The sequence below is a fragment of the Rhododendron vialii genome, chromosome 11a (genome assembly GCF_030253575.1).
Source record: "Rhododendron vialii isolate Sample 1 chromosome 11a, ASM3025357v1".
Classification (NCBI taxonomy): domain Eukaryota; kingdom Viridiplantae; phylum Streptophyta; class Magnoliopsida; order Ericales; family Ericaceae; genus Rhododendron; species Rhododendron vialii.
Window position 1 is genome coordinate 21889203 of NC_080567.1, and position 26100 is coordinate 21915302.

The 26100-nt window shown below is 38.5% G+C and overlaps 2 protein-coding genes and 1 long non-coding RNA gene across 4 annotated transcripts; all 3 read left to right on the top strand.

Annotated features, from left to right (window-relative positions):
• The first annotated feature begins 4757 nt into the window (after positions 1 to 4757).
• LOC131307632 (mitogen-activated protein kinase kinase kinase 1-like) lies at positions 4758 to 17493 on the top strand. Its single transcript, XM_058334252.1, has 9 exons — positions 4758 to 6179; positions 7974 to 8058; positions 8184 to 8246; positions 9241 to 9398; positions 11694 to 11766; positions 11875 to 11934; positions 15524 to 15634; positions 16205 to 16454; positions 17020 to 17493. Exons 1-8 carry the CDS (start codon positions 5077 to 5079, stop codon positions 16415 to 16417), a joined length of 1866 nt encoding a protein of 621 aa, XP_058190235.1. The 5' UTR covers positions 4758 to 5076; the 3' UTR covers positions 16418 to 16454; positions 17020 to 17493.
• Positions 15641 to 16040, top strand: LOC131307633 (uncharacterized). Its single transcript, XR_009194184.1, has 2 exons — positions 15641 to 15829; positions 15876 to 16040. It is a non-coding gene; the product is annotated as an uncharacterized LOC131307633 (long non-coding RNA).
• A 1695-nt stretch (positions 17494 to 19188) lies between the features above and the next one.
• Positions 19189 to 24976, top strand: LOC131307579 (uncharacterized). 2 transcript variants are annotated; one of them, XM_058334172.1, is made up of 3 exons: positions 19189 to 19416; positions 22819 to 22853; positions 23603 to 24976. In XM_058334172.1, the coding sequence occupies exon 3, from the start codon at positions 23616 to 23618 to the stop codon at positions 24597 to 24599; it is 984 nt and encodes a 327-aa protein (XP_058190155.1). In that variant the 5' UTR covers positions 19189 to 19416; positions 22819 to 22853; positions 23603 to 23615; the 3' UTR covers positions 24600 to 24976. The 2 variants fall into 2 exon arrangements, with proteins under 2 accessions (XP_058190155.1, XP_058190157.1); XM_058334174.1 differs by lacking the exon at positions 22819 to 22853 and having other exon boundaries at positions 19193 to 19416.
• The last annotated feature ends 1124 nt before the right edge of the window (positions 24977 to 26100 follow it).

Here is a 26100-nt window from a genome sequence, read left to right on the forward strand (position 1 = left end):
TTACGTACTCAACGCGAACGATACACAAACATTGTTTTAGGAGTAGTTTGGTTGCTTGAGCAAATGCCTTTTGCTATAATCTGTAGTAATGTTTTTGTTTTGGCAACAAAGATTGGGATTGGTAGTTCAAAGAGATTAATAAAGCCGTGATATTTTTTACGTATATATTTATTTTTCATGTCGTGTGGATATTCCGTAGTTCAATTAGCAAAAAACTAAGTTAAGAGTGTGAATGATGCAGATTAAAATGAAAACTTCAATGTTCGTTGGTAGTTATTAGCAAATGAATTCAATTTTCAACTCTTCATCTTTTGAAAGTAATACATGGTGGCCTCATTTCAAATTCTATCATCTTTTGATATATGAGAAAACGATGAGTTATCATTTCTCAATTAATCATGGGAAATGATATTAACACTTCAAAAATTGATGGAGACACTCTAAAAAACAAAAGAAGGTAGCTTTGGAATTACACTAATGTTGGAGTGTCAATATTAATTCCCTTAATCTATGATTTAATTGCATAATAAACATGTGCAATGTAAACGTAAGTTAATAAAAACAAAACAAAAACCACCTTAGTACAAAAACTATGGTAGTGGCAAAACAAGCCTTCGGAGTTTCCATACGAAGATTTTGTTTTTGTTTTTTTTGGGTTGTTTTGTGTGTGCGCGCGCGCATGTGTGTGGAATAGCTAGACGTCGACACACTCGAGCAAATCCAATATACATACGAAGTTCTAAACAAAGTGCTCCTTACCTAACGACGAAGGATACCATGATTTGATGAAGATACCATCTTTTCATCATATAGATACAGAGATCTATATATGGGTTTTGTGGAATACCTACCCAATGATGTGTGAGCCGAAACATGCTAATCAGGGTAGGGGCAGCTTGGAAAACTGAATAGCTAGCCTTTGAGGGATAACGGCAAGTTTATCGGTCTATGTAAACAAGAGAAAAAGCTTTTTTAGCTAACCAAAGAGATAAATTTCCCCTGCAGTAGCATAGGTAAATCACACTGTATAATTCCTCCAGCTACAGTCCTTTGCTTCATCTACCGAATGACTGTTTACCCGGTTCCCATTTTTTAATTCCTTTTCCTCCCCTCCCTCTCTCTGTGTCCACCAAGAAAGGAAAAGAAAAAAGAAAAAACTAATATTTTAATAGAGAATAGGTAAAATAAATAGTATTGATGTGGTGTTGAAAGATATGTGAACTAGTGCTAACCCGTGCCTACGGCACTACGCATCCCAGTTGGAAGCGGATGGCAGTTGTGTGATTTAGGAGAAAATTATGGGCACTTAACCGGAAAGTGGAAGAATGCACTACAGCCTTTGGATCAAATGAATCTCAACCGTTCCAACAACTTGTCCTCAAATGAATCTCAACCGTTCCAACAACTTGTCCCCACACCCTTCTGTTTTATAATAGAGATAGGTAAAATGAAAAAATTATACTGTTCATTAGCATTTTTACATGACAATTAGTAAACTTGCTCTAAGCGGCGAAGGAATCACATCCCTAACCTTTGCTATATCTCATAGGCCCCCCGGGGAGAAGGATATACGAGGCTAGAGACTTCAATAGAGCCTGGGCTTATGAAGGGTATTGATGGTGGTTGAGTGATTTTGTCACGAGAAAAACTTATTTCCGGCTGTGTTGTAAACAAGTGTTTATAGCACTTCACTGTGACCGTCTAAGAGTGTTTTAGACGGTCCAGATGTTAATGAAATTTTTTTCGGGAAATAGTTAAACTTTTCTCTGAAAAAATTTATTAAAATTTGGACCGTTTAGAACACTTTTGGGCGACTGTAATTGGTTGGTGTTATAAACTTGTTTACAGCACAGCCGGAAAACAAGACAATCACTTTTGTCACAAATGAGGATTCAATCCACTTGTCTTGTTACAAATTGATGGATTCACTAGTCCCTACCACTTAGGGGATACTGCTTGCAATGGGATATCTGTCTTGAAGGGGTTTTCCAAAACTCTTGAATCTGGGTTGAGGAATACACCCCCATTGATTAGTAGAGAATAATCATTGATGATGCACCCCCATTGATTTGCTTTCAACGGTTACTTAAGGATACAAAAGTCTGAAATACCAAGGCCCTCCTCTGATTTGGATGCTAAAATTTTGGCCCAAGATAACCAACATAACGACTTCGATCGAATAGTTAAATTTAAAAAAAAACAAAACCCAGAGACGGCGTTAAGCTATTCACATAAGGAAACAAAAGGCTTGTAAGTAGAGGGAACATAGATAGGTAGGTGGAATATACAGACTTTATCAGAGTCAGCTTTCCTGCCCGTGAAAGAGATGGAGATTCCCAACTAATCAGAGCTTTTTGAGTTTTATCAAGAATGAACTTAAAACAACTTCTTTTGTTTGTTGCCACTACCAAAAGTTAGGGGACTTGTTACAAAATTAAAAAGTGGAAAATAAAAAATGTTTCACACCACCCCCACTAGGGTTTCACACTCTTCTACGGCGGTGGGAGGAGAAGACTATAGAATTAGTTCTAAAAATCTTCTTTTATATATGCGAGAGTTTTGTCTCTCGTTTTCTTGATAGGAGTTTGTTTCATCTTTGAAAGAATATTTTATCTACTGACCGAGTTCTTTCAAATGATGTTGTTTCAAAATGATATACGTGTCAATAGTACTATAACCCTATATGATGTTTTTAGCAAAGCAACTCATGGTGGTTTTTCAAATTTATATTTTTTGGAGTTCATTGGTGCATTCCTACTTACTTGGAGTTCGTCTAGGCACGTGTTGTCTTTTATCTTTGACTATCACTTTATCTATTTTGAAACTGCTAAAAATGTACTATGAATATTTGGCAGCAGTAAGTCCACAGTCTGGTTGCTTTGCGGTACCAGTTGGTGTTGTGGCACGGTGGAGGCAGGCGGCTGCAGGGGTCTTCGTAGGGTTAGGATTTGTTTGGGTTTTAGTGTTGAATTTACCTCTTTTTATTTGGACTTTTAGATATTTGGGCTATGTCTCATTTATGCTTACTATTTTATTTAGGCTTTTTGGTAGTAGGCTTTGCTTTGTATTGTTATATCTAGGCATTTAGGCCTCTTGAGGTGTTTCTTTGATTGATATTTTGTCAATCAAGGGTTTGAGTATCAGATTGACACCTATTGGTCTTTGCAATTTTCAAAGATTAATAAATTTTTTTTTTGCCGTTCAAAAAAAATATCTGTCAAGGAAGCATCAAATTGCCTTGTACTATTATTTTTTTTTATTTTGCTTTGTTTAATGATTAGTTTGGTTTTGTTCAATATTTTTATATTAAATTATGCTGGACTTATATTTATATAATCTTCCTTGTTTTAACCAAAAAAAAAAAAACAGAAAAGAATTGACAGTATCTCTATCTCTAATTATAAATAATTTTCTACATTTTGCCATCGTTGGTGTATAGTAGTGGAAAATTAATGAGTAGTCCTGGAACACCACATCATCATGGCGTAGTGTCTGGTGGTGCTCCATGCCAACTATAGTACGCCATGACTCAACTGTATATCCTAATTTGGAGCCACCTCCACACAGCTCAAATAACCAATATCAATCATTACATATTTTTGAACTTCGGGTCGGTGTTGTGCACCACCGTGCTATACACCTTCGAGTCGTCGGATCGTGAATCTGACGGTTTGGATCTTATCTTGGCAATGAATGGCTTTCGATCGTTGGTTGCCGAGATGAGATCCAATCCGTCGAATATACGATCTGACGGCTGAGAGGTTTGCAACACAGTGCTGCGCATACTACTGCGCATCTGCACAATACTATTCCCCAATTCGAGAAATAGAAATGAAGCTAGGAGTTTTTTTGGGTACTGTACTTCGGAATAACATAAGCTAGGATTTGCACGGAGGGGTAGGGGCAAAATTTAGGCCCCGTTCCAGAACACCTTTTTAAAAAATAAATACTTATTTCATATTTTTAAACTCAAAAATAATATAAATGAAAAATAAATTTTCAATTTTTTTACACCGTAAAAAAATCTCAATGAGATCTATAAAATAAGATCCATCTTGATAGAAAAATTATTTGCGTAAGCACATAATTTTTGAACTTAAAATTGCCTCATTAAAAAATAAATATTTATTTCTCTTTCGGGAATGGAGCCTTAGAACATGCAACCCACATATTTACAAGGTGGTTGAATATTTTATTTTTCCATATAGTTTGAAATTCAAGCGCGAAATGAAATTTAATGAATAAAAAACTACAACTTGTCAAAAAATAAAAAAATAAAAAACTACAAGAAAAATAACATAGCATTTTTTAATACATACTTGGCAAAATACAAATAAAAAAGAAGTAATTAGTTTCCACTACATCTTAATTCAGTTATTTGTTTGATTAATTATTTGGCTCGATGAGAAAAATTGAAAAAAAATAGAGAAAATATATAAATCAAAGTTGAATAAAGTTAGCTAAAGACGAAAAAAGTGCGAAAAGACATCTTCCAGTGTCTTTAGCAACGTCGAACATGTTTTTTTTAAAATTTTAGTCAATAATGACAACCGAAAAAAATAACTAAAAGTTAAATAAAACAGACCATATTTATCAAAAATCCATTTATTCCAAAACACAATTGCTTTTTGGTGTCCCACTCCCACAGGCGGCAAACTCGGTTTCATGGTCCGCCTCTCAGACAAGTATTTACTCCACCTTCCTCCTTTTTTCTTTCTTAAAAAATATCAATTGACCCCACCTCCTCCCGACGGCGTACACTTTTACACGAAAAAATTTACTACCGCGTTTCTCTCTCTCTCTCTCTCTCCTCTTGACGGCGTTTACCAGTCTCCCCCCAGTCTCACCACACCTCTCTCTCTATTTCTCTCCTCAACCACTTCTCGCCTCGTCTCCCAAATCCGCAAAAAACAGCAGAAACAGAATCTAGAGAGAGAGAGAGAGAGAAGAAGAAGAAGCTTCCCCAACCCATCTTTGCTCGAATTTTCTCCAAAAAACCTTCCCAGCTCAGCTACAAAGCCGACAGATAGGAAAACAAACCTAGATTTCCTCAGCCTTACATGGATCAAGCTCCCAATGCATCGCATACCTCGATTCTTCAGTCATAGCGACAAGAAAAAGAACCACCGCAACGCCGCCGCCGCCGCCCCCGGCCCCATGGACCCCTCCACCCCGAAACGGCGAGGCACCCCGAAGCTCGACCGTCGACTGGCCAAGAAGAACATCGACTACGAGCCCTCCACCTCCTCCTCGTCCGACGCGGCGTCGCCGCCGTCGTCTCTCCGCACCCGGTCGCTCGACATCTCTCCCCTGGGAAACAGGACCAGCTTCAGAATCCAGGGCATCGACGGAGAGTTCGACGCGATTTGCCGCAGCCTGGGGCTCTCCGGACCGGACGATTTCTCGATACCGGCCGCCGCGTGGGAGGCACGCAAGTCCCGGTCGTCGCTGGATCTGCCGCCGCGGTCGCGGTTGCATCAGATTGAAAGCCCTACCGGAGTTGATGATAAGGTAAAGGACTGTAGTAGTGGTGGTGATGTTTGTGTGTTGTCGGATAGGTTAGTTGACGCCGTTAGGGTTAGTAATGTTTGTGAATTGTCAGCTGATAGGTTAATTGACACTTTTAGGGTTGGTAATGCTAGTCACAAGCAGAGTAATACTACTCCTGCATCACCTGATTTTGCAATTACTGTTGAGACTTCACGGTGCGTTGGTGGGGGCAGCGGCGGAGGGGGAGGGATTAAGGGCGTTCGGCCGCCGGCCGTTCTTGCTCCTCCGCCGTCAATTTTGCGACCGGTGGTTGACTACACGTCTTCGACGTGGGATATTTTGAATTCTTTTGCTCCTCCGGTTGGTGTTGTTGATAGGGGTTTGTCTTCTTCAAGAGGTTTCTCTGATGATGATGAAGAGGAAGTGGAAGTGGAAGAAGAAGAAGAGGAGGAGGAGGTTGTGAAGGCAGGGGAGGGGTTAGATGGGGCTAGGGTGGGAGAGACTGCTCGTCTTTCTGCGTCGTGTTCGTTTACCACGACTTCGAATGATGATGATTGTTCGAGTAGTACTACAGAGCCCACGTCAAATATATCGCCGAACGAGAGATTTAGACGCATAATCTCACACTGGGAGAAGGGTGAGCTTCTGGGTCGTGGGTCGTTTGGATCGGTATACGAAGGCATCGCTGAGTAAGTGCTTTTCACATTGTTTTCTTGTTTCTTTAGTGCAACGAAAAACCAGAAGCATTTTTGCTGAACTTGTTGACATATGTTCTTGATTTTGCCTGTGAACTTGTACTTTTTCATATTTCTGTTTCTGTTGGATTGTTTACTTCCAAATTCTATGCAAGGACAATGATACTGAGACTATTTGGTATGAGAATTAAAATTTGTTTCAAGTAAATTGGGGTCATTTCACAATCTGAAATGTATCTCATGGGAGCATTGAAGATGGTGAAAAAAGATTATATAGTATTGGAGTGATAGGGAATTAATGAACTTGTGAGTTCCATAGGCTTGTGGAGAGAAATTAGAAGTGGTGGAGAAAGTGGAGTGAAGAAAAGGAGGGGTTCTATATTGCTTATACAAAGTCGCTCCATATTACTTCATGGCCAGGGACGTTGATACGTGGAATAGGATGACCTTGAAATCCATGCTTTAAGATAGGAGTTTGTGTGTTTTGTTTGCAGAAACCCAGGTGGAAGACGTACTGGAGGTAGTGAGAGTAGATATTGTTAAGTGGAAGTTAACTGGGACTAGACTTCTGGGGTCCTATCAAGTTGGAGGCCAGGGTTGTGAAGCAGTTTGACAAGGACAGTACTTCTCTTCACCTTGATTTTCCAAAAAACTAGGAGATGTCTTTCATCAGCAATCAAAGGAGCTATGTCCAGTTCCAGTTTTAGTTGCTTGGGTTGGGGTATGGATGTGTTTGACTGATAGGTGTCCAATATGTCCACGCGCCCCACAAGCCTGTGTGGTACTTGAATTCACTCCATAATTGTAAAATTGTGTCCCTTATTATGCTATTTTATGACATGGATGTTTCAAATTATTCTATTGGATAAGATTCATAAGAACACCATCATATGCCAGCCCCGCAAATCATTTTTTGCGGAGTTGTGCCAGTTGAATCATGCTATTATTAGTCCTATGCTGCCTCTTCTATTTTACAATCGTAGGAGTCAGAGTCCAACTTGATGGGGATTGGAGTCCAACTGGATACAACTATTTTGATTAGTAGCAGACGCTTAATTCAAAAACTGTGGATGTTTGTATATCCAGTTCATAAGGGCAAATGTACGAATCGATCTATCCATTCCCACTCTTGGCCAAAGATACAAAAGGCCATCATACTGTTACATTCTTATACAACATCCAAGAAAGGCATAGCTTGCCTTAAACTATACAGTGCAGTAGTGCACAAATGTTCCGCACAATAGTCTTCCTTTCATTTGTGCCCATCTGACTATCAATTTGTGACATTAAGTGATAAGGTGCCCAAGAATCCTCTACAGAGATTCTCTGGAGAATGAAGTATTATTTGGTTCATTGTTGCCTGCGTTGTTTGGGTGGTTTAAGCTTTAGAAAGCTCACTAAAAAGTTGCGAAGGCATGTATGGAGATGGAAAGATTTGGAGAAGAGTGGTGCAAATAAGTTTGGGAGGCTTGGCGTGATTTGACCCCTATAGAAGCTCATTTCTTGTATTTACATACTGGAAATTCTGAAGGCTGTGTTCTCTTGCCAAGGGAGATCCTTGCTGTGACTTGTTATACTCTTTACCTCCCAACCTTTGTTTATGATTATTTAGTTTTTCAATCCCCTCGACTATTATCATCATGGGAAGAACAATTTTCACATATTTCCTAGCTTTGTTGCCCAATTTATCCTCGATGTAGTCAATACGAAGTGCACAAATAAATTTGTTCACTTGTTATCTTGGTGTACCTGTTGGACCTTGTGATTTTATTATGTGTCATTTTGCAGTGGTGGTTTCTTTATCGCTGTGAAGGAAGTTTCTTTGCTTGATCAAGGAGCCCAAGCAAGGCAAAGCATTTTCCAACTGGAACAGGTTAGATAAATCTTATGCTTTGTTTCAGTGGATGTTCTTACTATGCTTTCCCTAATTGCTCTACTAGAGCTTTTTGATAATTGATTTCTTTGAAGCTCTTCTCAGCATTTCTGTTTCTTTCACAGGAGATTGCTCTTCTTAGTCAGTTCCAACATGAGAACATAGTTCAATATTATGGCACAGATAAGGTACTTGCTTTTCATGTTTCCTTTTGGTTGTTTGGTTGGTTCTCTCTCCAATTTTTTTAGTCCATTTCTGTTTAGTTGAGGATTAGGGTGTGGAAATCTGTGACTTAAAGTGAAGCATTAAATGGTGACATAAGACAAATATATGTGAGTGATGTCTTTTTTAAACTTAGAGGCGGGATCTTTCCTTTGAGATTTATGGGAGTGGGAGATAACCTTCTGAAACAGTGAAATCTGACGGAAAATTCATTTTCTTTCCTTCCTTTGCTTTTCATCTAATGATCTGTAAATGCTAATTGTATTCGAGGAAGTGAGCTTTTGTTTCTCATACACTCTTTTCCAGAAGGGTCAGTCTATTATATCTGATTTTATGTCTTGTTGATTATCAACCGCTCAGGTGTGTAGTTGATCTTTCATAGTTTTTTTCTACTGATTAAGAAAAGTGATTTCATGTTGTTCTTTCTAGAAATGCTTATTGGTTAAAGAAGTAATCAAAAGCCTGGTTTTACAATGAATACAAACTTGAATGTCAAACAGATAGGAGAAACGATATCCAGAAGAAAACAGAACCCAATTAGTAACTACAATACATAGCTTATTACATATGAAATAGAGCAAACAAAGTGACATAGAATCCTGAGAGCGATATTAAGGTCAAGGCCCTGGTCTTGCTAAGAATTCGTGAAATTATTGTACACCTCGATTTCATGGCACTCATGCCAGTGTTTGCAGGCCATATGGTTCTTATGTTATGACAAGATGTATCAATATCTGGCCAACTACAATTGTCCCGTCTTACTTTGATTTGTAGGACTTTTTCACCCATGTCCGGTTACCCTATTTTCTGATCCTGTACTGTATGTGCTTCGTATTAGCTGCACCTGCTGTATCTTTGCTTCCAAATATTATGCCTAGCTAATTTGGGATAAGATGTGCGTATTTTGCTGTTGTGGACAATATTGACTTGATTTCATCTTCTACATAATAATCTTTGCAGGATGAATCAAATCTCTACATCTTTCTTGAGCTGGTAACCAAAGGTTCCCTTTTAAACCTCTACCAGAAGTATAATCTTCAAGAGTCCACTGTCTCCTCCTACACAAGGCAGATCTTGCATGGTTTGAAGTATCTTCATGAGCGAAATGTGGTACACAGGTGATAGTACCATGGTACCTGGCGTCATAGGTTTAGTTTTGGTTTTTGGATATATCTCTAGTTTCTTTGGCTGTTTGTACACATACTGTCTTTTTTAGCTTGTAACCAAAAAAAAAAAAAAAAAAAAGTTCCTTTTCTCACTTGTTTTCAATTATTCTGAATTGCACTTCTCTGTTGGTCGTGATAATAAGAAAAGGTGCATGAGTTGAATCATCTATAACTTCTTGGTTTACTTTTAAGCCTCTTTCTATGTACTTTTGTATGTCGATTTGTCATGTTATTTTTTGTTTGTCTTATGTTAGATTTTAGGAGTCCTGGTCCTCCCGGATATATCATATTGTTTAGATTTTAGGGACGTGGTGCAATGGTCCATAGGTCGTTATATGGGTCAATTTATGTATAAGGTGGTTAGCCATAATCTGTATTTGGCTCTAGAATAATCTCAGCAGGCAAAATGTCAAAAGTTCATCTAATCTGATTTGAGGAGATGCTTATAAAGCTTTTTTGTAATCCATAATGCAACGTTGTTGATTCTGAAATAATTTTACATTCCATTCCTGGTATTTTGTGTTTACTTCTTTTCTTCCTGTCTTCTTTAAGCAACCTTTCTCGGGTATCATTTGCCACTATTGGCTACCCCCCCCTTTTCAACCCGAAACTCTTGTGCCATAAGCCCAATTCAACCCTAATCCTTTGCCTCAGCATTCATGATTTTTATGCAGGCGAGATCTAATTTCCTAATACCCTAAGTTCAATTTATACCAACACCATTGAAGTAGTTGTTTACAGCAAAAAATAGTGATTGTCCAGATTTTTGGAGCAACTGCTAATGGAAATGTAGCAACTAATAGTCTAATACTTGTCAAAAAGAAAGGAGTAAAGAAAAGAAAATGCAGCTACTAATTATCTTGGAAATCAAACTATTCGTTATCTTCAAAGCCTAGATAGCCTTCCTAGCTCTGTAGATAATAATTAGAAATTTCTTGTTGCCAACCTAGAGATTCCCCTACCCTTCGATAGTAAATGATCCTCAAATAATGCTATCAAAGCAATTATTATACACAACAATATAATTTGAGGTGTGCCTCTGACAAAGGAACATATTGGTACTGGGAATTAATAAAAAACCAAATTACAGAACTTCATTTCAGTACCTTCAAATTCATGATGTGAGCTTGGTGAACATTCAGAGTTTGTCAAATTAAGTAACAGAAGTGAGCAGAAGTCTGAGTCTTGGTAAGAAGTTCGCAAGTTGAAAGGAGGAGACAAAGCAGATCAATGCTGATGAACGAAATGACAATTAATTACTCTGTCCTTTTTGCGCTAATGAGAGAGAGTTGCGAGCTAAATGGAACTCTTATTACCGCAGCGGAGAGTAGTAGGCGATGATAGTGAAACATCCAAGCCACGTAATTCAAAATCCTTTTAGTTATACTATGAGTCATCACAGGATATTCAGCTCGGCAGTAGAGCTAATAATAACATATTGTTTTTTGCGTTGCCATAGATAAGAGAAAAACCAAGAAAACGACCGAAATCATTGGAAGCACCTCCGTGTATCTGTACCATTACAGTCTTGTCATAGTATTTTGCTTTTTCAATTTTTACAGTGGGATTATAGTTCAAATATGAAGTTGGACGGAGGTCAAAACTGCATATCAAGATATGAACGTGTACTGTGTTGTAAAACTGTAGTCATAGGCTTTTCATGTTTTCTCTTCCTCTTTGGACTCCATAAGCTCTCTAATTCATTATCATTGGTTGCTTTTTTTCTTGAGTACTGCTATATACACCGACCATTTTGGACCGAAACCGTACCGACGGCCGCGCGCGGCCGTCTCCGGCCACCGGACGGCCGATCCGAGCCGTCCAAAAATTTTAAAAAAAAAAACCGAGGGGCCCAACGCGGGAATCAACGTCATCCGATGTGTGTAGGGTGCTTGATCTAAACACCCTATTTTTCGTGTATATATGTATACACGAAAAATAGGGTGTTTAGATCAAGCACCCTACACACATCGGATGACGTTGATTCCCGCGTTGGGCCCCTCGGTTTTTTTTTTTAAAATTTTTGGACGGCTCGGATCGGCCGTCCGGTGGCCGGAGACGGCCGCGCGCGGCCGTCGGTACGGTTTCGGTCCAAAATGGTCGGTACACATAGGATTTTCGTTTTTTCTTTGAATTTGTAAACGTCGTTCCATTTCCATTTTGTGATTTCTCAATATTCATAAGAACTCAATGATGTAAATGTTACGAGGTTTCTGAAGTCTCATCTTTCCCTTTGTATTACTCCAGGGATATCAAATGTGCTAATATATTGGTGGATACAAATGGATCCGTTAAACTTGCAGATTTTGGTTTGGCAAAGGTCCTTCCTCTCCCATCTTTCAATTCTATCTTCTCTCTTATCATATCTCTAGATATGATGTACTGACCTTTCTACTTGCTAACATTAATGGATAATCCACATGTACAGGTGACTAAATTGAATGATGTCAAATCTTGCAAGGGAACTCCATTCTGGATGGCACCTGAGGTTTGCCTTAATCTGATCACTCATTCTTTTCTCGAGTTGGATTTCTGTGATTTGGATATGGATACAGTAATATGGTGATTGATAATTTATCATAAACTAGAGTTTCTGTTGATAACATAGAATGGAGGTGAAAATTGGCTATTTGACCCTTAACTTTAGTCACATACATACATCTGAAAGATATGATGAGTTTCGGGCCTCAATGTGGCATGCTGCCAAGGACAATGGCTCTGAATTTGGTGTCGTGAATTTTATTTCTAATGCATGCTGATTTGCCAAAGGTTTAGAGCTCTTTGTCAAGAACAGAATGGTTGAATGGTTTTGGGGGAGAGGGGTAAGGGTGCAATATTTAGTAACTGAATTGGTTGTCTTGTCATGTGAAATCATAACTCTCATGTGATACTCACAAGCGCATCAAGTTACTACTATCACGGTGATGTGCCCATGATAGGCCATTGTAGGATTTTTTGGAATCTTTTCCTAAATGCGTGACTACTTGGCTGATTGGTTTTCATGAGTCTGTATTAATTAACAGAATTATATGTTCCATAGATTCAGCTGTAATTTTAAGATCACAAGGTTGGCCCGTGGGCATGGTTTAGTTACCAATTTGAGCCGGGAATGATGTCATACTCTTACGTGGAAGAGTTGGGTGTGGGGACACAAAATAGTGAATCGCTCCCTCCTTTGTTTTGAGGTTAAATGGTTTTACAAGGTCACAAAGTGTTTCAAGCGTAATCATATTGTTCCTGTTAGATAGCTTAATATATGTTGTCGGGTTCCTAACCACTTAAGCTTTTGGGATAACTGGTAACTTAACATGGTATTAGAGCTAAGGCTGCTAGAGGTCTTGGGTTAGTCTCTCTATTTGCATTTGCTTCCCGTTTGCACTATTTTTCTCCCTTTTGCATTCTGTGGATATTTGCATTTCCACGTGCAAGACAAGATTTGCACATGAGGGAGGTTGTTAGGTAGCTTGATTAGTAATGTTGGGTCCATTTCCTAACAGCTTAAGCTTTTGGTCCAATTGGTAACTTAACAATTTCATTATTTCATGACTAATTGTATGGTACATTCAAGTTCATATAGAATTGTTGGGCAAATGGTTAAATACACGTGTTGGACGTATATGTCATACCATAATTAGCTAGGGTTTGGTTTGTGACATGTTGAAGCATCCAACTCAAAACCAATTGACAATTAGTGGAGAGGCCGCCCAGTCTCATATGATAGGTTTGGAGGTTATATTTAACCAATGGGGGACAAACTCCAACACTCCCCGCATGTGCGACCACTGACTCGCACGTGGTGAGGACTATGAGGTAAACAAATGATTCAACATATATGACAACAATCAACTATTAACGACAAACAATGGGGGAACCAACCATCAGCGACACAGAGTCTTGTCCAAAACCCTCCGAAAACCTAGCTCTCATACCATTTTAAAGCATCCAACTCAAAACCAATTGGCAATGAGTGGAGAGGCCGCCTAGTCTCATATACTAGGTTTGGAGGTTATATTTAACCGATGTGGGACAAGCTCCAACATGACACAAGCTCTTGTGTATTTAGTAGTTCATGTAAAATGGGTGATGTCAAAGACATGCAACCTATTTTGAACAACGTATTCAAAATTATATTATGTTTAAGTAAACTTATTTCTTTGATTTCCTTATTAAGTGAACTTATTTCTTTGCTATCCTTATTATTTTCCTTTCCCTTGATTAATCCATCCACAAAACCATGATCTGAGTCCTAACTGTGGACTGCTTTTGAGCACATGCGTCTTACTTGGCTAATTGATGTCAATTGGAGTCCACCCTAGTCTTCAGATTCTGCAAAGTCTCTCTATCACTACTGACTCTGCTGTGATGTCACTACCCTGATAATAAGCTTTTGCAACCGGCCAACGATCCTTCCCATGCGCTGATCCTGCATAGGACAAGTTTGTTCAGCAAGGACAAACTTGCTTTCTGTCAGTCAGCTTGCAGCTAACCATTTTTTGTGTGATCGTTTCTTCTTCTGAGTGTTTTATCCAGGATTAGCGCACGTGAAGGATCGTAGGCCGGTTGGGAATGCTTTGTTATCTGAAACTCTTGAGTAGCGACCCGTGGTGAAGTAGAAACTTTAGGTGTTATATATGGATAGCTGACATTGATTGGTTCAAATGAAAAGGACTTAGTAGAATAACGTTAAGTAGTAGTGTTTTGTTGTATTATATTTTTAGTTTGGGTGGTGCCGCCTTGTTGCTCTCTCTTGTGAAACAATATTTAGGTATGAATTAGTTTAACTTGGAGGAAGATATAGCGATAAGATGAACTTTATTTTTGGTAGTTTGTTTATATAGTTGGGAATTGAAGGATTGTCATCCTTCTCTTGATCAATTTCGTGGTATGACTGATCTTTTTGATATGCAAGAAAATGGATAGGGACCTTCTCTAATAGACCTTTTCATGCGTGGGTGGCATTCCCTTAAATGCCTTCCTTAATATAGTATTTCTTAAAAATCAAAATAGATTAACAACAGTGTTTTTATATATATTTGTCCAGTGAAAGGCAAAGAGATGATATGAATTACAGAAATGGAAAACATTTGTAAAAATGAAGTTACAAGGGAAAATATGTAAGCAAAAATAAAAACTATGACAGGTACATGTTAAACGTTAGTTCAGTACGAAGGGAGAGGTTAAGATATGATTGTTATTCTCGTGATCTGGTTCAAGATTGAAAATGTAAGATAGGTATTAAAAGTATCCAACTCAAAACCAATTGGTAATGAGTGGAGAGACTGTTCAGGTTCATATACTAATTTTGGAGGTAATAATTAACCATTGGAGGACAAGCTCAAACACTCCCTTGCATAAGCGACCTGTGACTTGCACGTGGAGGTAGACAACGGATCCATAACATAGGGATTACAACGAACAACGAAACAAAGTGCACTTAAGGCGCAAACAACGGGGCAATCAATTAAGAAAGTCTTGTCCAAAATCTTCCGAAAGTCTAGCTTTGACGCCATGTTAAATCATCCAACTCAAAGCTAATTGACAATGAGTGGAGAGGCCGCCCAAGCTCATATAATAGTTTTGGAGGTGATAATTAACCCATGTGGGACAAGCTCTAACAATAAGTATATGAACATGCAATGGGAAGTTTCTTGTTACAAACTTCTTGAGGCAAGATGGGAAAATGAAACGAGAAAAGGCTACATTGAATGGATTGTTGTGGGGGTACATAACAGGAAATTTTATGAAGTTCGGATATGAGATGAAATAAAACAGAGTGTTTTCTTTAGTTTTTGTGTACTGGCACCATACTACTGTGGAACGTAATGAAATGCCAACAAGGTATTGTTATTGTGGCAAACCATGTAGAACAGAAATAGAAAACTGGAAATTTACATTTGTAGATAGTAGAGGACATATATCCATACTTCCGCAAATGCAAATTCCGTAGTCTCATATGTTTATAGATGTGCATTTTACTTAAAATTGGGATGATTTATGTAGAGTATTAATCTGTAGAGCAAGACAGACAGAGTTGACTGCCAAAATGCTTTTCTGATGATCAACGTTTGTTGTTGCAGGTTGTTAAAAGGAATAACCAAGGGTATGGGCTTGCAGCAGATATATGGAGCCTTGGGTGCACTGTCTTAGAGATGTTGACTCGTCAGATTCCGTACTCGGATTTAGAAAGTGTATGTAGCGCCATTTAGTGTTTATTCTTATACGATTACTTTTGCATGCCTTTTTTTGTTGGACAAAATGTTCACGAATTTGTTTTTTTGGGGGTGAGTAAATTTTTTTGTTATCCACATTACATTAGGAGTCACTTGGATTTATCCTTGCCCAATTGGAAATAAAGCATTGTCGGGATGGGAGATATTGTAGTGGTAAGCAATGTAACATTGTCGGGATGGGAGATATTGTAGTGGTAAGCAATGTAAAAGTAAACCGCTAGTAACCACTGGTAATACATGGAGATTTTGTGAATCCTTCGTAACTCAAAGCCAAAAGTTCTTCCACTAGACATGTAGAATTAGGTATCTGCCAATAAAAATCTACTGTTTAGTTACTATTCGTTAGGATTTTACGAGATTCCTTCTTTACATGCAACTTTCAGAAATTTTACCTCACACGATCTGTATTCACTAGGCCAATATTAATGGTGGTAACATGACTGCTCTTTTGGCTCAGTTCTATCGTACTCTGTTAGTTTATTACAGGCAATTGCTAAATGTGTTGACCTCTTACTCTTGGGAAAGCAGATGCAGGCATTGTTCAGGATTGGAAGGGGTGTGCCGCCGCTTGTTCCTGATTCTCTATCTGCTGATGCGCGAGATTTCATCCTCCAGTGCTTACAAGTTAACCCAAGTGCACGTCCCACGGCTCCTCAGCTCTTGGACCATCCATATGTTAAGAGGTCGCTTTCCTTCTCCTCAGGCTCATCATCTCCATACAATTTTGGCCGTCGGATTTAAAAACTGCCGTCAGCTTTGGATAGTTGAAGATAAAGAGGTAATGAATCTTTGTCTATTCAAAGGCCATTATTTTCTGAGTCCCACACATTTGTTCTCACTATATTTGGTTGTCTGACATGCCTTTTAGCTCTTTGATATACATGATGGGCATGTATGGATTTTGATATTATTTTTTCTTTCCCCCAAAAGATGCTGCATGCCGTTACTCTATTGGAAGTTCTGGTGCCAGAAGCTTTTGACTGACTTTCCCTTCAACCTTCTTGTCTCTAGAAGCCTCTTTTTCTTTTTTATATCCTACATGGCATTGTATCGGTTTTCTTTGTTTAGGGTTGTGGGTGTAAATGTTCTCCAAGTGTCTGAAGCGCAATTTTCTTGGAAGATAGTCCAAAGAGTGTTGTTTTGTGTCGGTGTCCAACTCTTTTGTGTCGGAGTCAGGCTATGTATTGACACAGAATCTGAAATTGCTCAGTTCACCCAAACAAATTTTGTAACTTTGTTGAACTCCGTTCCTTGCAAGTTTACTTCCCTCAAAAATTAAAAATAAATATAATTTTGGCTTCGCCGTGTCAATGTCATCATGACATCTTGTCTCTTGTAAACAGCTCCATCCATCAGGACGCGTTTGTAACAGAGAAGCAACAGATCGCGAGACTGAAGATCGTAATCGTTTGGTTTTCGCCTGGATTATACCAGATGTCTTGCATGTTGAAACTTGTAGAGGCTTAATGCAGCATTTGGAGTTCGTCAAGGAATATGAACTCCGTGAGTTTGTCTGTACCTCAATTTTCAATCTGTTTGGAGTTTTGGCTTTCGGGTTACCATTGTTGTTTTGTTACATGATGCGGAAATTGATCTATTGACAATGACAAAATAGGCAGAATATTGTCATTATTTCCCCATTTCCCTCAATGGGTTAAAGTTATTCGGGAAGTTAAAACCGTGCATGAACCGTGTTTGTAAAGATCAGAATCAGAGGTCACTTGTACATAGATGTCCTCTTCTAAACAAATGTGGGACTTGATTGATACGCTTATTGCGTTTTATTCTAATGAAATTTCGGGTGTGTTTCATTTTCAGAGTAATGTATGAAGCTTATTTTTCGTGTTTTTGTTTGATACGCTTGTTGTGTTTTATTCTAATGAAATTGCGGTGTGTTTCATTTTCAGAGTAATGTATGAAGCTCATTTTTCGTGTTTTTGTTTCTTTTTCGTATTGCCGTAGAAAGGTTGGAACCCAATAGTTGTGGTCAGAATCATGCGGTCACGTGACCTAAGAAGGTTGCGATTGGTAGGGTCGGTCTTGGGTTATAAAAAGTTTTTGCTTTGCTATTTTATTTAGGTTTTTTTGTTTAATCACATTTTTAGTAGAGGGCAAGAGGGTAATTTCACTTAACCCACTTGCAATATTTTTTTTTTTTTTTTCCATCTCGGGATTGTCAGGATGGATGAAGGAGTGGTTTTTGTTTTTTCACATGGCAGATATTGTATATAGTTTGGGGTGTGTCTGGAAAAGGACAAGTAAGCATTGAAAATACTATTTTTGCTTTTCTCGGTAGAAACTTATTTCTCGACTCAAAATCGCGCAAATCTATGTGACATGTTTTTCCCTTTTAGATTTCCCAATTTTTTGGTCATATTTTAAAGATTTAATTTATTAATCAAGATTTTATAGTTGGTGCAAAAAATCATAAAATTATAACCGAACAGTTTATATTTTTAATTCAAAAAATTATAATCTTCAAAAAAGATAAGCAAAAATTGACAGGCCACATGTCTCCAATTATCGATTGTTTTTAAGGGTCCTGATTTTTTGAATGTTTTTATACAAGAAATTGTTCCAAAAAAAATTAAAAATGCCAAACTTTTGTTTATCAAAAGTGTCACAATTATATCCTTAAAAAAATCAGCAATTAAGGACCGGTGCGCGTGGTTAGGTCTCCAAATCTGAAATTTCACGAAAATGCCTTAAATTCACCAACGAAATTCTCTCTTGGAGTGATTAAGAAGAAATCTTGCAACAACCACACACCCCACCCCATATGTGATGACATTATTCTGTCAAAAAGATGACGACACTATGGCACATTACCGGTCCAAACCCGACATTTAAATCAAACTAGGACTGTATTTCTACAAAGGCGAAAATGGAAAAAAAAAAAAACTACACCCAAATGCACATTTTTATAATTTTCATAATATTTTTATGCTTTTTTTATACGCTAGAACACATTTCAATACACTTTTTGAACTACTATATAATAATAGTCTAATGGACACACCCAGGGGTTACCCTAGCAGTTCAGGCGAGTGCCAGATCAGAAATGCTAGGGACAAAGAAAATTTACCCCGAAACTATCCCGAAAAGATCAATTAGTGGTTGAGATTCACTTTGATGTGTGTGACACAATCATCAAAGTGATTCTCAACCATTGATTGCTGTTTTCGGGGTACTTTTGGGGTAAGTTTTCTTTGTACGTAGCATTCTCCGTGCCAGATTTTGGGAGTACTCGTTTAAGGTATGAGGTACTGCAAGTGTGGGGCCGTTGGCTGGTGTGATTGTGCTAGTCCTCCGAAGGTTTGGATTGTGCAGTCAAATTCAGTTAGTGGTCTGGTTGCAGAGTCGTTCCTCTGTCGTAAAAAGAAAAAGAAAAATAATAGTCTATTTTTTATTTTATTTTTGAAGAGAGAGAGAAAAAATCTAGTCTAATGGGCTGTTTTTCGCATTTTTCTACTGTACAAAAATACAGAAAAAGCCCAGTCCAATCTTCTCTCTCCCATTTTTTATTTTCTACAGTTACTCTCTCTCACCACTCCCTCCCCACGACGCAACCCAACGCAACTTACGCAACCTTCGCCAACCAGAGCGAGAGAGCAAACCTCGCACGTTTGTTCTCTCTCTCTCTCTCTCTCTCTCTCTCTCTCTCCACTTTTGAACTGAATCCCCTCCTCCTTTCTCTCTCTCATCAATCAACGCTACTGCTTTTCGCCCTTCATTTCCTGGTACGCTCGATCTAGATCTCGATTTCTATCTACGCATTGGTTGATTGTATCTAGGGTTCGATTTGGCTTATGTTTTTCCTTAATTCTATGTCTAAGTTTGTTTGTATACATCCCTGTTTGCGTGTGCTATTAAACTTTGAAAATGTGTGTTCTTTTCTTTTCTTCATCCAAGTTCTGTTTTGTGCTAAGGATTTGGGTCATTTTTTTTGGTGGATTTGATTTCGTATAGTTGGGTATGAAATAAGGTAATTATAAGGGTGGGTTTAGATAGCCCATGAAAATTGAGTGCTTTGCAGTATGGACTTCATCTTGTAAGTGTTTAAGAGAAATACAAATGAGAGGCTTATTTATTGGGGGGTTTTACGAGGTTTAAGATTTGTACAAGGCAAGTTTGCTTTTTTCATTTCCTTTGCAAGGCAAGTCTGAATTTTTGATTTCTAACCAATAATTTTTTTGCTTGTTCTTTTCTCTTTATTGAGAAATGGGAAGGAACCAAATTGTGTGATCCATAAGCATATGTATTTGTATATTGCATGTGTGCATAGATTCATAACTTCCTCAATCTTACATTTTATGCAAGGGAACTGTGGCCGGCTTACAAGTTTTGGAGGCCGGAAGTGAACCTCTTGAATGAGGCCTCCCTATATTTTATACAAAAATTGGTCTACAAAGATTTCATAAAAAAAAACCCATTACAATCAAGGCTCCAACTTCAATCATCACCAATTAGTTTATAAAAAACTCTAATCAAGGCTTCAAGCCTAAAATCGAACACCCATGAATTAAATTCAAACGATTCAAACTCCACATGATTATATTCATCACCATAAATAAAAAGAAAAATCCTAAATTTTTTACCAATTAGGTCAACTGCTCAAGATAATAAAAAACTTACTTGATAGAGGTGGAGAGTTGGAGATGGTAAAAGAGGGGCCTTAGGGTATGCCGCATGCAAGTATTTTCTGTCCATGGTTGTCGGTCATTGTGTCCCTTCTCTTCGAGTCGTCAGACGTCAAGCGTTTCTTTCTTTTTTCTGTTTCTTTTTCTTTTTTTATCGCCTCTAGTGTTTCTCAGTGTAATGCCATAATGGGTTATGGCCTATGGGAGTTGATAATCAGTGTTTCTAATTAGTAATTCCACGGTTAGGCCTATTTTGTGGCTCCTAAATTTCAATTGGCCCTATTTTGTGTAAAAGAGGCTTAGTGCAAAAAAAATTTGGGCCATATATATATATAATAGAATTTGGGGGCCCTCATTTTTAGCCTTTTTTGGGGGCCTGAAGCCCATGCTTCTCTCGCCTCTCTTCTAAGCTGGTCCTGATGGTTCAGTGTGATGAAAAGGTAGTTATTCTGCAAGGGTTGGGTTGTAAGACGAATATGTATACTCACTCTGGGTTATCTACATAGCGTAATCTCGTCTGTCACTCCCATATTAAATGTTCTAAAAATCACTAGGCTCTGGTCAGCGGAAAAGGGCCCCTAGGCGCCTAGGTGCTAGCCAGCTGCCTAATCTAGGCGTTAGACCACCGCCTCACGCCTAAGTGGGACTAGTCAGCCTACTTTTAGAACAATGCCCGTATTGATGGGGGTGTCATGTTAAAGATGCTTAACCTAATCCACCCCGATACCAAAGTTTAGGGTTAAAATTTATGTTCTCTATGGTCTTGGCTTTATACAGTTGATACGGTCCATATGGAATAGGTAAAAATTGTATGAATGTCTAATTTCTAGGAGTTTTCAGGTCGTTGGGAACATACATTTTTAGTTAATATGTGTACAGGCTTCACTGGGGTTCTGCGGTAGACTTTGTTTCTTTGGCGTTGCAAACTTCTGGGTTTTTGGATGTTTTCAAACCTTATCAGCCAAGTTGTAAGAAGATGTTATTTTGATTTTAAATACTTTTTGACAAGGAAATTCTGCTTCCTAAATTTGTCGATGGTGGCCCCAAAGTCATGCTCCTTTTTTTTGTTTTTCCTCCTTACTCAAGCGGTGCATAAAAGTGCCTCCTGAATCGAAAAAAATTAGGTGATGGAAAGGAAATGTAGAATGTGGGGGTAACATAACTCTGGCGACCTATAAATCTCTCTCACCTAGAAATAGGGATAGAGCTGGGGTAGTATTAGGCTTGTGAGTTGTTGGTTGCATTCGAACAGCTACATTATTGAGATATTCCTTAGTCATTGTCTGCACCATGTTATTGGATTGTTGTGTATAGTGTAGTAGTAGTGATGGTAAGGTGCTGTTCAGTTTGTTACTGTTTTGCTCATAAGTTCATTACGAGGTAAAAGTAGTCGTAGAAACTTATTTGGGCAGTTGGTGGAAATCTGCCCCAGCTTTGTAAGTTTATTCACACCAGGAATTCTCCCTTTCTTTATTAAAATAGACGATGGGGTTCAAGCTTTATGGTAGGTTTACCCTTTTTTATTCCTGCATTTCAACACCCGAGGCCCATGCAGGAAGAATTTTTCCAACAGTGGCCAGCTCTACCACCCTGAAATCCATCCTTAGCACCAATCGTTGATGATTCATGTGAAGCTTGGGCAAGCTATATGTGCAGCTATTGCATGGTGGGTAAGTTGTTATGCTACCCCATTTGTACTCACGACGATATGGCCATTGCAGGCCCCCAAAAGGTCATCATTGCCGAACCTTGTAACCTGCATCTCATCTGCCACTTCCAAAGACAATCATCACCCCCCTTGACCACCATCGCCATTCCCACCAAGCCATCACATCCACTAAACCACCACGAAACCAAGTCCAACCGCCACCCAAACTACCCAATGTCAGTACGTGCAAGCTACGAAAAATTATACCTATACAGTGGTATATTCTATCTGAATACGAGGCTTTAGAGATTGACGAGACCGGCATTAGGGTTGCAAAGAGGTTTAGCAAAGGAAGAAGGGGGAGAAAGAGATAAAAAGTGGCGTGGAATCATTGTGGGAATGAAGGGAATTTGGTGTGGTAGCAATGTAGACAGAATCGAATGGTGGTGCTATGCTGGAGCCATCTATTGACAACTAGATATGGAAAGGTTTCATATTCTGCATATGCTTGTTCATTATTTGTTTGGGTAAGATGGTGTTTTGTAAAGTACCATAGAGGCATAGAGCTTCTGATGCATTTAAAGGGAGTTTATTGCATAATTTCGCATGAAATGACTACTTAAATTTGTTGTCAAATTTGTCAAACTAGACATGCCAAACACATATTCTTCCTACCTTTTTCTTTGTGATTGTCAAACTTATTCTTTAACCGTAAAGTGCTCAAGGTGGATAATTGTATTGAGTCAAACAAGCCTTGGCGGCAAATAAGTTTGATTGATATGTTTGCGTGTGTATACGTATTTTTTTGGCCGTAATCATTCACGAGGTGGGTTTGTTTGGTTTCCTTTTTACAGCTCAACTTGGACATCACCGTTGGTTTCAGTTGCTTGTAAGTTTTAACCTTGGAGCTTTTTACAATGTTGGCTATTTCTTTTGTGTTTTAAATTAAGTTTACTGTGCCATGCGCTATTAAGAGCTGTTTTGGTTGCAATTAGTTCTGTGACATTGAGTTTTTACGTTGATAGCTGTTTTTGAACGTATTCACAGGTCTTTTGAATGGTAAAACAATCTGATTTGATCATCGATGGTTTATTCAGACAGTGTGATTTAAATTAACTTGAATGTCACATCCTAATAGTATTGTTTATGAAGAAATTGTTTTGTGGCAGATAGTAAAAGATCCATTTTTTTCATATACCATCATTAGTCGTTTGTTCTTTCCTACAATGAACTCTGGATGTTGTGTGCTTTTGTATCTCTATCATCACTCAGCTTGGTACTTATGCCTGTGTATAGGATTTTAATGCTTGGTTTTCGGTATCTCATGGAGGTTTATCATTTTTGGAATAACTGAATATAACGAGATAATTTATGTACTACACTGGGAGTAATTTGGAAAAGGGAAACCCGTGTTAATTCTTTTGTCAAATTATAGGAGAAACAAGTATGTATATAGTACACAAAATATGCAGTCCTACTTGAGTCCTATTTGAACAGTATTTAAGCAGACATTGTTAACTGACAAACCTGTTTTTTTTTTTTCTTCATATATTTGAGTCGGTAACTTTCTAGAATGATATGGTCTGCCCTGCACATTTCGTTGTGTTTCATTCTAATTTGGTTTGTGATGAGTATCAGGTTTGACTTGAGAATGGCAAAAGTTAGCAAGTTGCGGCAGAAGTCTGATTCTCGACGTCACAAGGCCAACCCATATCTAGTTCCGTCTCATTCTTCGAAGGTTTCGAAAGATGTCCGCCAAAAGAAGAAGAGTTCAAAAGTATCGGAGATGAAAGAGTGGAAGGATGCAAAGTGCTCTGTTTGTATGGAGTATCCTCACAATGCGGTCCTTCTCCTTTGCTCCTCTTACCACAAGGGTTGCCGCCCTTACATGTGTGCCACTAGCAATCGCTATTCCAACTGTCTTGAGCAGTACAAGAAGGCTTATACTAAAACCACTTCGACCCAGATTGCAGAATCCAGTCATGGGACCATGGACAACACAGCTTTTAATCTAGGGTTTGATTGCCCCGATGAAAAAGCAGAAGTATCGGAGCTTTTGTGTCCGCTTTGTCGTGGTCAGGTCAAAGGTTGGACTGTGGTAGAGCCTGCACGTAATTATCTTAATGCCAAGAGGAGAACCTGTATGCAAGATAATTGCTCATTTGTTGGAACTTATAAAGAACTTAGGAAGCACGTCAGGGCAAAGCACCCACGGGCCCGCCCACGCGAGGTGGACCCTTCACTTGCTGAGAAATGGAAGAGGCTCGAGCATGAGAGAGAAAGAGATGATGTGATCAGTACAATTAGATCGTCCACCCCAGGGGCAATTGTGATTGGCGATTATGTAATTGAGAGGAACTATCGCGGGTTTTCTAGCGATTATGATTTGGATGACTATATGGACGATCCTATTTTCAGGTTTGAATCCTTGGGTGGAGGGAGGAATGGTGATTTCAACTTTGAGAGGGGGTATCACTCATCTGATGAAGAAGATGGTGACATGGGGGGGACTGGAGCTGCATCTGGTCGTTTTGGGGATAATTTTTTCTCTCGATTTCGCCGATATCGCAGTAGATTCGCGCCTGAAAGGTTGGGGAGGAGGCGGAGGCGCAGAGCAGCTAATAGAGGTTTATAATTTTCACTTTCTACCACTAAAAATGGAAGTGAAAAGTGTAGAATTTGGATCACAATAAAGAAAAAAACTATGCCGCTTGGTGTTCATAGCTAAGTTGGGTTCCTATCAGTAGATCAATTCGGAAGCATGGGTCTTCTGGTGTTTATGGTGTCTAGTATTGTGAATTATCTTACAGTTTTCTGGTTTCGATTCATAGATTAGATGTCATTTGGTTTTATGCACGGTGGTCATTGAAACATGACAAAATTGATGATCAAAGTGTGTTAAATGTTTCTGTGGACATGTCATTGCTTTGCTTCATACTCCGGAATGTATCAGGGCTGTACTCGTGATTTCTTCGGTTACAGTTTGGATGATATTGTGAAGATTTTTCTTTTTGTTGGTTGATTTTTGTTTGAGTAGTAGTTCAAGGGTGTAACTGCGGAGTAGATATTGGGTGTAAAGATGATGGTGTCACCACCCCGAGGAAAACTCGAAGGAGGCACACGGAAACCTATTTTACCTGTATCTGTGGGGGCAAGCTATAGATATTATGGATGATACACTCATAAGTCATACCCTTAACTGATAGTATTGTTTTTTCGTCGATGAGTGGCGCTCTTATCGTATCTGTGGCACGCTCTATCTCGCCTGAAATCTAAGCAGCCATGAAAGCATCTGTGGATGGTTTTACCGGTACAAGCCTAGAAAGCAGTGACATATCAGAATTATGCTGGTGGTTGCTTCTGCTTAATTTTGCTTCTTGTTTTTCTCTGGTTGGGTTAAAGAGGGAAAACTTATCCTTGTCCAAACGAGTAGTCATCTGTTGTGGGCCTTGTGGGTACTTTAGTCTGATGTATGACATTCTCTGAATAGTGTGGTACGTTGTTTTGACATAGTTCAGGTTATTCGGCCAAGATTTTCTCGCATCAATGCCCACACAACTTGATGTTCCTTTTCCCTATATAAATGTTCAAAAGAACATTCTTTCTGGCGTTTGATTAGAGCGAAAGTAATAAAAATATGCAAGAAAGTGGAAAACCCGGCGTTTGATTAACATGAAAATAGTACTATATGCTTCCTGTACAGCACATTAAGCATGATTAGTTACATAACTTTCATTTTTTTTGTGAAAGTTGCTTTCCTATTATCGCACTTCCCACTTCGCCTATAATTTTTCTGGGGGAAATATTTTCACTCTTTTTTTTTACAATTCATGCTCTCTTGTTTGTCTTTATCCACATGAATTTACAATATTGCCCTTGGATTTTTGAAAAAAATGTGTTGAGAAAAGAACAACGTAATAAATTCATGAGGATAAAGACAAAAAATGAAAAATGAATTTCCGAAGATTGTAATTTTCCTATCATCATCGTCATCGTATTTAAGGATAAGTATTTATATATTTCCTGGCAAGATTCTTATAAAACTTTTCATTTTAATCAAACACATAAGAGAGAATGAATTTCCTTTTTACATTCTTTTCTTTCACTTCAATCTCTTTCCTTTTCACTTTCCGCCC

Coding starts and splice junctions, on each gene's coding strand:
- LOC131307632 (XM_058334252.1), top strand. CDS start 5,077: ATGCATCGCATACCTCGATTCTTCAGTCATAGCGACAAGAAAAAGAAC. Junction 9,399..11,693: donor GAGCGAAATGTGGTACACAG/GTGATAGTACCA, acceptor GTATTACTCCAG/GGATATCAAATGTGCTAATA. Junction 15,635..16,204: donor CGTACTCGGATTTAGAAAGT/GTATGTAGCGCC, acceptor TTGGGAAAGCAG/ATGCAGGCATTGTTCAGGAT.
- LOC131307579 (XM_058334172.1), top strand. CDS start 23,616: ATGGCAAAAGTTAGCAAGTTGCGGCAGAAGTCTGATTCTCGACGTCAC.